We start from the raw sequence: 9,649 nt of genomic DNA on the forward strand, positions 1-9,649 counted from the left end.
AGGCCTCCTCAGTTTGAAGGCTGCCAAACACCTGGATCCCTTTTCTAGTATCAAGACCAAGTTACTGTTTGCAAACCTCAGTGCCTTCTGCCCACCTCTTTGCCACTGGCTTCTCATTACTTTTCTCCCCCACTCCTAAATTCATAGATTCCTTTATTCAATCATATGACAAACATGAGGTTATCCACACTGGCCAAGGTATGTTCTCTATTAGGGAAGTTACTAGCTGGGTTTCACCTCACATGAAGACCTTCCTGGGACAGGAGAAAGGTGTTGCCTGCTGCCTGAGGACCCCCAACTGCAGCTTCACAAGTGAGCCCCTGCCTTGGTGAGGCAGATGCAGTCCTTTCAAGATCAGTGCAACTGACCGAAGTCCCTGGGATTTCTGACTTCCTTCTGGCTCTAGACAATCACATGCACACCCGCAGACCCATGAAACCCCTGTGACATGGCATCATGCCTTCACTCAGCAGTCACGGGGCACTTCCTATGTGCCAGGCACCATGCTGAGTGCCAGGGACACAGTGACTGTCTGAGCTGTCAAGACCTGGAGTCACCATCTCTCCCATCTCCACCATCTGCCGGTCACCCAGGCAGACAGGGAATCACCTTACACTCCTCCTTCTTCCTCACCCTCTCTATCAGATCCATCTGTCCCTAAAACCCACCAAGGGTGTTCCCGCCCAGGGTCTTTTGCCCTCTCTGCTACCTGTACCCAGAATCCTCTCTCCCCAGGTATCTGCCCACCTAGCTTGCTTCCTCCAGTCTCTGCTTACCTGCACCCTCTCACCAAGGCTTTCTGCAGCCGCTGTATCTAACCATCTAACAGTGCAATTCCCACCTGCACACACTGCTTCTGTTTTTCCTGTACTGTTAGCTTGCAGACTTCACTATTACCATTGCATCTCCAGTCCTAGTCAGAAAGGGACTGTCAAAGTGTGGCTCACCAGTCTGTCCCCAGCACCTAAAACCTGCTGCATCAGGGACTTTATTTTATTTATTATTTATTTTTATTATTTTTATTATTTTTGAGATGGAGTCTCCCTCTGTTGCCCAGGCTGGAGTGCAGTAGTGCAATCTTGGCTCACTGCAACCCCCACCTCCCGGGTTCAAGTGATTCTCCTGCCTCAGCTTCCTGAGTAGCTGGGACTACAGGCGCACACCACCACACTCAGCTAATTTTTTTGTATTTTTAGTAGAGATAGGATTTCACCATGTTGGCCAGGCTGGTCTCAAACTCCTAACTCCAAGTAATCCGCCCTCTTTGGCCTCTCAAAGTGCTGGGATTACAGGCGTGAGCCACTGCACTCAGCCGAGACTTTCAATAAACACTTGAACCAGTGATGGCAGCCTCTGCCCCTCCTCTGCAGTCACCGTTGCCTTTGTTTAGGCCCCATCACCTCTGGCCACAGCCTCCCATGCTCCCCGCCTCCTGTTTCCCTCACCTGGCGCCCCCTCCACCTTCCTAAAGAGAGAATAGCTGAGCAAGCCAATATCCTGCTTCAAATCCTCCTAGGAACCCTCTTGGGGCAGGGGCTCACCACCTCATCAGGCCCCTTATTCTTCTGAGTCTCATGTTGTCATCTGTGAATTGGGGATTTGTTTTGAGGATCCAGTAAGCTGACAGCATGTGGCAGCAACTGAGCAGAGGCTGTATAAACAGGTGGCCATCCTGTGGCCTCTTTCACAAGGCCAGCCCACCCCCACAGCCTATCTCTGTCTGCCGCCCATGGTGTGAGGCTGGCCGCTCCTGGGGCCTTCCAGCTCTGTAAGCCTCTGCCATGAGGATCCCCTGACACTGGCGCGTCAGCAGACCCAGGCTCTCTCCCCTTAGCCACATGCTCTCCTGCCCAACTCTGAGTGTCACAGCAGAGCCCAGAGTGGAGATATTCCCGGAGCGGGGACATGAAGGGGAGTGGGAATGACGTGGACTTGCCACACACCATTCAGCCACTTCAAAGCCTGGAGTGCCACCCGCCCGCCCTCGAGTTCCCAGCCAGACAATCCAGTCGGAGATGAGTCACTGGCAGAAGCGAGCCTCGCATGCTGGGCTCAAAGAGAGGCGGGCAGGGGAAGAGGTGACCACGCTTGGCCTAGCAGCTGGGGTGGGCCTGCCCCCGACCCCGACCCCAATCCCGACCCCAACCCCTGGCAAAGGAACCACAGTCCCAGCCCATCTGTGCCCCTCATGGCTGTCTCCTCACAGCAACTTTAGTCACATGCGTGCGGGACACCAGGATGGGCACTTGCTTACCTGGAGCCCCCACACCCAGCTCCTATGTCTTGATGACCCCAACAAAGCTCTACCCTAGCAGAGGGTCTGATGCCACCAGGGAGTGGTTTTCTTCTGGGTCCTCCGGCAGCAATCCTGGAGTGGGGGAAGGGAGAAGGAAACAGGCAGCCAGGCTGAAAGTCCAGCTCCTATTTTAGGACCCCCCCAAAGTCCCTCCATGTGTTTTCCAAGGGTTTTGAGGGACACCGCGTAGGTGCTTGGGAAATGAATCAATGGATGCAAGCCCGGGGTGCTAGGAGGTTGCAGCGGGAGGCTGTGTTTAAAGTGCTGATGGCATTGCAGGAGGCAGGGAGTGGCAGCCCGGGTTACTGTTGGCATCGTGGTCACCAATGGTGACAAGATGCCTGGGAAGCATCTCAGCTTTTTGCATAGAGATCCTCCTCTTCAGCAAGCCAAGCACCTTTGAAAGGCAGCCTCCACCCCTCAGTCGTGCGCTTGCATCAGGCTGAGGTTGGCTTGCTCTAGCGTTTCCATGCACTTTTGAACTTCCCCTCAGTTCCCAACCCTGAGCTAGTTTGCAGAGGCCACACTGACCCTCCATGCCCTCGAGGAGCTACTGCTCTAGAATAATTTAGATCCAGAATTGTCCTGGAAGGGCACCCAGGTGTGACAGAAACACAGCCAGAGTGATCATTCTGTCTCCACCAGTCAAGGAGGACCTCACTGAAGAGGTGTCTTGATCTGGGTATTGACAGCTACATAGGAGTTTGCCAAGTGGAAGGAATGGCATGCTAGGGAGAGGGAACAGCCCAGAAGGATGATCAGTCCAGTGTGTCTAGGAAGAAGCCAGCCAGAGCATCAGGGCAGCCGGTCTCTGGGGGTGTCCCTGGCAGTAACTGAGAGGCACTGGGGGTGACAGAGTCCCTCTGCACACAGCTCTTCCTCCATCTCTTCTCTGTGACCTTGGATGGGTTATTTCCCTGAGCCTGTTCTCTCATCTGCACAATGGAAATGATGTCCCCCACCTCGAAGGTCTGTTGCAATACCATTGGTGACATTAGGCACATGCAGGTATTTGGTGAATGTGAGCCACAGCTGGAGGCCCCAGTGCCCAGAAGGCTTCCTTGTAGGGAAATGCAGCCAAAGTGCACTGAGAAATAACTGATTTGTTTTTGTTTTTTGAGATAAAGTCTCACTCTGTCACCCAGGCTGGAGTGCAGTGGCATGATCTCAGCTCACTGCAACCTCCACCTCCCAGGTTCAAGCGATTCTCCTGCCTCAGCCTCCTGAGTAGCTGGGATCACAGGCACATGCCATCACACCTGGCTAATTTTTTGTATTTTTAGTAGAGATGGGGTTTCACTGTGTTAGCCAGGATGGTCTCGATCTCCTGACCTCATGATCCGCCTGCCTCGGCCTCCCAAAGTGCTGGGATTACAAGCGTGAGCCACCACGCCTGGCCAAAATAACTGGTTTTTCTATTTAACGTGAATCAGAGAACTGTCTTTGGAGAGTCTGTGCTCAAAAGTCTAATCCTTCAGTGCTAATACCAGCTCTGCCACTTCTTGGCAGTGTTTTGCCTCTCTGAGCCTTGGTGTCCTCATATTCTTCTTAGCCCCTCCCAAGCAGGGATGGCAAGCCTCAATTTGCTTTAGGGATGAGGGATATATACCCCCTCATGACCCCTGCAGGGGCAAACTCTTTTCCCATTGGCTTTAGGGCTGCCAGCTTTGCCCTACAAAAGCCCACAGGGCTTGGCACTCATGATCTCTGCTCACCAATGCCCACAGGTGCAGTTTCGCTTCTGCAAGGCAAGTGACCACACTCCCTAGAAATAAAAGCCTTATCTCTCTCCTGTTCCTACAGCCTCATGTCCCTTGGGAGACATGAACCAATTCAGATCTTCAGCAACATGGGAGAATGGGCTACTTTTTTTTTTTTTTTTTTTTTTTTTTTTTTTTTGAGACAGAGTCTCGCTCTGTCACCCAGGCTGGAGTGCAGTGGCACGATCTCGGCTCACTGCAAGCTCCGCCTCCCAGGTTGACGCCATTCTCCTGCCTCAGCCTCCTGAGTAGCTGGGACTACAGGCGCCCGCCACCATGCCCGGCTAATTTTTTGTATTTTTTTTTTTTTTTTTTTTTTTTTAGTAGAGACGGGGTTTCACCGTGTTAGCCAGGATGGTCTCGATCTCCTGACCTCATGATCTGCCCGCCTCGGCCTCCCAAAGTGCTGGGATTACAGGTGTGAGCCACTGCACCCAGCCCCTTTTTTTTTTTTTAAGAGAGGGTCTCACTCTGTCACCCAAGCCGGAGTGCAGTGGTGTGAACATGGCCCACTGCAGCCTTGACCTCCTGGACTCAAGCAATCCTCCCACCACAGCCTCCCGAAATGCTGGGATTACAGGTGTGAGCCATTGCACCCAGCCATGAGTTACCTTTTTAAAATGTTTTCTCCATTGCAAATTGGAGTCAAAGTGACCTGGCCCTCCCTCACTGCTCTAGACATCCACTTGTTCATCAAGTTCATACTGGGGGGCGGGGAGAGAGGGAAAGAAGCATTTTCATTCTGTAGGCCTTTGTTTCTGAATCGGTAATTTAATATACAGATGCCTTCTGAAGAATTGTGCTGGCTGACAGTGTGGGCTCTGGAGTCAAACTGATCTGGACTCAAGTCTCAGCCAGTAGTTAGAAGCTGTGTGCCCTTGGGCAAGCTGCATAACCACTGAGCCTCCACTTCCTTGTTTATAAAATGGGATGAAAAGAGCATCCTCCTCTTATTTATGTTGGGGTAATAATAATAATAATAATATGGTTTGGGCTAGGTGTCAATGAACACCCTTCAAAAGCCAGCTGTGAGAGCTTGAACTAGCCCCTCACCTCTCCAGGTCTCAGTGTTCCCAGCCCTGATAGTTCCAAGTGGCTCATGATGCCATGGTCTGTTGAAGTTGTCCGAAGCAGTGGGATCTCACATTTTCATCATGAGACAGAAGAACTCTGGGATCCTAATTCCCACTCAAAGATCCACCCAAGAGAGCTATCTCCTCCCCACCACCCCCCACCACTGGGACCCCAACACACACTCGCCCTACCCCTGTGTCCCCTCCCCATTCTACAGCCCAGAGGCCCTCCAGCCCCTTGCCCAGACTAGGCACGTGCTCTCAAAGTGACCATCCTCTCCCGCAGAGGTTGACAGCTCAGGAGATGTGAGCGCCCAGCCTGCAGGGGCTGTGGGTGCGCCATGGGCCCCCCAACACCTGCCTGTTTGTGTCTCCGCAGGTGAGTGGAGGGGCCTTCCCTGCGAGAAGTCAGAGCTGTGCCCGTGGGCAGGCTGGCTCCGCTGTTCTGCTCCAAGGATTACATGTCCTTCAAACATCCCTGCCCCTGTAAGTTTCCTCCCCGCATCCTTCCACCACTTGGGGCCAGGCAAGGGCAGAGCTTGGAGTCGAGCTGCAGGGAACGGCTTGAGGTGTTTGGCCCAAGAATTGCGGGGGTCCAACCAGAGGCTAATGTGGCATGCTGGGTGGGGAGAGGGCAACACGGAAGACCCCTGACGTCTGCAAGATGCTCCCTGAAAACTGAAAATCGCACTTTGGCCCATTCTTCTGTATCAGACCTTCCCGAAGTGTGGATCGGAGTTCCTCTGAGGGATGTTAATGGGATGACACACACCCACACACAAATAAAAGACTCCATGGCCAAGTAAGTGGGAAAAATGCTGGGGGAGTCATGTTAAGAAAGTTTTGCTCCTGCAAGACTTTCCTGAGCTTTTAATGTGGTGATATGTGGCCGGCGTGGTGGCTCATGCCTGTAATCCCAGCCCTTTGGGAAGCCGAGACAGATGGAATACCTGAGGTCAGGAGTTCGAGACCAGCCTGGCCAACATGGTGAAACCCCGTCTCTACTAAAAATACAAACATTAGCTGGGCATGGTGGTGGGCGCCTGTAATCCCAGCTACTCAGGAAGCTGAGGCAGGAGAATCGCTTGAATCCAGGAGGCGGAGGTTGCAGTGAGCCAAGATCGCACCATTGCACTCCAGCCTGGGCGACAGAGCGAAACTCTGTCTCAGAAAACAAATAATAACAACATGGTGATGTGTGTTGTGAGGCTCCCATAGGTAAGAGAAAACCCACTGCTCCTCTCAAACATTAACCACAAAGAATGTTTCATGGGATTGGTGTTCCCCAGAACACACTTCTCGGGGTTTACTCTCCTAAGGAAACCCATCCCGAGCATCCCCACCATGAAGTTCCTCATTCGCGGAAGCCGGTAGATGATCTTGCCCGTCGGCAGTCTTCTCATGGCTCCCTGAGGCCCCTGAGTCCAAGTGATGGAATCAGCCAGGGGTACCCCTGATGTCCAAGACTGCAGCCCCCTAGACTTCTCCCCTAGTCTCCACCCGCTCGACTCGTGCCACCACCCTTGCCCCAGGGCCCCTTTCACTTCTCCCACAGCAGCCACCTGCTTTCTTCCATGATGTTCCCTGAGCCCCCCCCAAACCACCACCACTCCCTATAATTTGGGGAGACATGCAGGACTGCCCTGTCCCTTCTCCTTGATAAGTCAGGACTGTGAGTCTGTGAAATCAGAGACCCTAACCTCAGAGGGGGACCCTTTCCCCTCTCCCCTGCTCACTGTGGGTAATGCCTCCCCAACTCGCCATTGTCTGTTCCAATCTGTGCCATTGTTTACATGGATCATGGGGTGGGGGCCTCTCTTCCAAAAGTCGAAGCCCTGATTGTTAAATCATTTGGATATCAAGGGACAGCTGCAGTGGGAGGTAGGGGACACTGGCATGTCCCACCTGGGTGAGATCATCACCAGGCACGCCAGGGGGATGAGCTGGCTGTGGGGTTCATTGTTCAAAGAGTAGTGTCCAGAGGGTGGTGGAGCTCGGCCTGGTACCCGAGGAGGGGTAGTGATGGATAGCACAGGCTCAACAAATTGTTGTTGCTGTTGTCACTGTTGCTGTGGCATGATCAGGAAAGGAAAGCCCGAGTCCCAGGCCAGGAGAGGAGACTGCTATTCAGGGCACCCCAGAGCCCAGGGACACCTGCCCTGCAGAGCGTTGGGATGGTCACGTTCTTGGCCCTATCTTCTGGCCAGGCAGGAGCAGCCCAGCATGGAGAAGCCTGGGAAAAGTCGAGGCTGGGGATGCTGAGTGCGGAGGGCTTTCCAGAACCTTTTGGGGTGAACGCCAGGCAGTTGGAAGCTGGGTCCATCTCACTAACAGAGGCCATCCCTGCAGGGCAGCCCTCTGCATATCCACCTCCTGAGGACTCCAGGGTGTGGTCACTGACATTCGAGGCCATTTAGAAGTGGCTCCTGCATATCTCTGAAATTCCCCCTTCCCCAAAGACCCAGTACCTAGCATGCAGTAGGCACTCAATGTTTGTTGAGTGAATAAACACATAATTAAACACCCTGGAGGAGGAGCTAAAGGCCATTGGTCAGGGAGAAACTGAAGCCCCTGACTCTGCCACCAGATCCCTCCATGACTTTGACCCAGACATATCTCTGAGACAAAGGGGTCCACCAAGCCCAGTGGATTCCAGGAGCTCAGGACTGCTGCGAGGCTCCATGGAGACTCTGTCATTGTCTCTGCCAAATTCTTCTCACATTGTCCAGTCTGAACTTGTCCAAGAAGCACCTGGTGTCCCCTTCCAGCACCCACAATCAGCTTCAGTCTGGGTCCAGTCTGGCTTGTGCACCCGCACCCCAACATCCCATCAACTTCTGTGTAGTTAAAACCATTCCATGGTTTCCATTTCTCAGCTGCGTCTCACCCTGTTGGGTACTTTTTTGTGTGTGTGTGAGATGGAGTTTCACGCTGCCACCCAGGCTGGAGTGCAGTGGCACGATCTCAGCTCACTGCAGGCTCCGCCTCCCAGGTTCAAGCAATTCTCCTGACTCAGCCTCCCGAGTAGCTGGGACTACAGGCCCCCACCACCACACCTGGCTAAGTTTTTTTTGTTTTTAATAGAGATAGGGTTTCATCATTTGACCAGGCTCGTCTCGAACTCCTGACTTCAGGTGATCTGCCTGCGTTGGCCTCCCAAAGAGCTGGGATTACAGGCGTGAGCCACAGTGCCTGGCCCCTGCTGGGTGCTTCTGTTTGTGATGACTTCTCCTGCTTTGGGTTCCCTGACTCAGAGTCCTCCCTGTGTCCTCCAGCCAGCCTCTCAGACCATCTGACCTTCCATTCGTGGTCTCCTTTAGCAGTGGTGGAAGAGCAGGGATTCTCCCTGCACCTGCCCTGGGATGCTGGGCCCCCAGGGCTCCAGTGCAGCCCCTGCCCTTCTCGCTGTGCATGCCCCAGACCTTCTCAGCCTCACCGCTTTCAGCTGCAGCCTCTAGGCCGGTAGCTTCCAAAAGTCTCTCCCACCCTAGTTTCTTCCTGGGCTTTCTATTCCTTCTTCCTCCTGCTGTCTGTCTGCCTTGGGCAGCCCCCACCCCTAACCTGAGATTCAACCTGACCCAAACTGATCTCTTTGTCTTCCTCTCTAGGCCAGCTTTGCTTGATTTTGCTGTATTGGTTTGGGGCGCTCAAGTCAGAAATCTGGAAATGAACCTCAGTTCCCCTCCTATCATACATCCATCACTGCCAGCTGCCCAAGGAGACCCTTGGGGTTCTGAATTGGCTCAACAGATCATCATTCTGACCTGGCCCCCATCTCGGCCCCCACTTCAGATCAACCTAGAAATTGCTCATTCATTAAGTCTCTTCTGCGTGTTCACTTGTTCGTGCTGCCGGTGGACGGTGAACATCCAGGAAGCAGGGGCCATGCCTGCTGGGTTCCCAGTTCGCCCGCAGCACCGTGCTCAGTGCCTGGCACATAGGAGGTGCTCAGTGTTTATTGAGCAACTGAACAAGCGAATGAGTCGAGATGAAGCAGATGCTTTGTGGACAGCCTCCATGGCTCACAGACCAGAGGCCCTCACACAGGTTCTGGGAGGGATGCTGGACCCTGAGCGCTCCAGACCCCCCAAAACAGACATAGGAACACTCAGGAAGGAAACCCAGAAATCCCAGGAGGGCACTCACATGGACACACACCGCTGTTTTTAATTCCTCATTCCAGATCTGGAGCTGTTGTGCATTTAGAAACATACAGAATAACTTTAACTTCCTTAGCCCCCAAAATAAGCTTGCCAGGTACATGTGAAGATACTGAAGCCCCCACAAAATGGGAAAGTTAGAGTAGGAGCCCCAGTTTGTTCCCATTTGGGCTTCTCCACCCCTACTCCCTGCCAGGTTAGAAGAGTAGCCAGAAAAGTCTGCAGAAGATAAAACAAGCCCAAACGTTTCCCAAGCAAGACCCTGCCCCTAGGAGTCAGTGCACGTGAGGTCTGGAGAGAGTGAACAGCTATGCCCACCAAGTGCAGGGTGGCAAGGTGAGTGGCACCAGCCCACCTGTA

General features: G+C 53.4%; 1 protein-coding gene across 2 annotated transcripts in view; it reads left to right on the forward strand.

The window, feature by feature from the left end:
- BEAN1 (brain expressed associated with NEDD4 1) overlaps nucleotides 1-9,649 on the forward strand; it is a 77,395-nt gene that overhangs the window by 4,750 nt on the left and 62,996 nt on the right. For both annotated transcript variants that reach the window (XM_063597624.1, XM_034940357.3), the window contains exon 2: nucleotides 5,509-5,615. In XM_063597624.1, the coding sequence (XP_063453694.1) occupies nucleotides 5,591-5,615 (25 nt within the window). In that variant the 5' untranslated portion in view covers nucleotides 5,509-5,590. The remainder of the gene's footprint in view (nucleotides 1-5,508; nucleotides 5,616-9,649) is intronic.

The sequence above is a fragment of the Pan paniscus genome, chromosome 18 (assembly GCF_029289425.2).
Source record: "Pan paniscus chromosome 18, NHGRI_mPanPan1-v2.0_pri, whole genome shotgun sequence".
In the NCBI taxonomy this organism is placed as follows: Eukaryota; Metazoa; Chordata; class Mammalia; order Primates; family Hominidae; genus Pan; species Pan paniscus.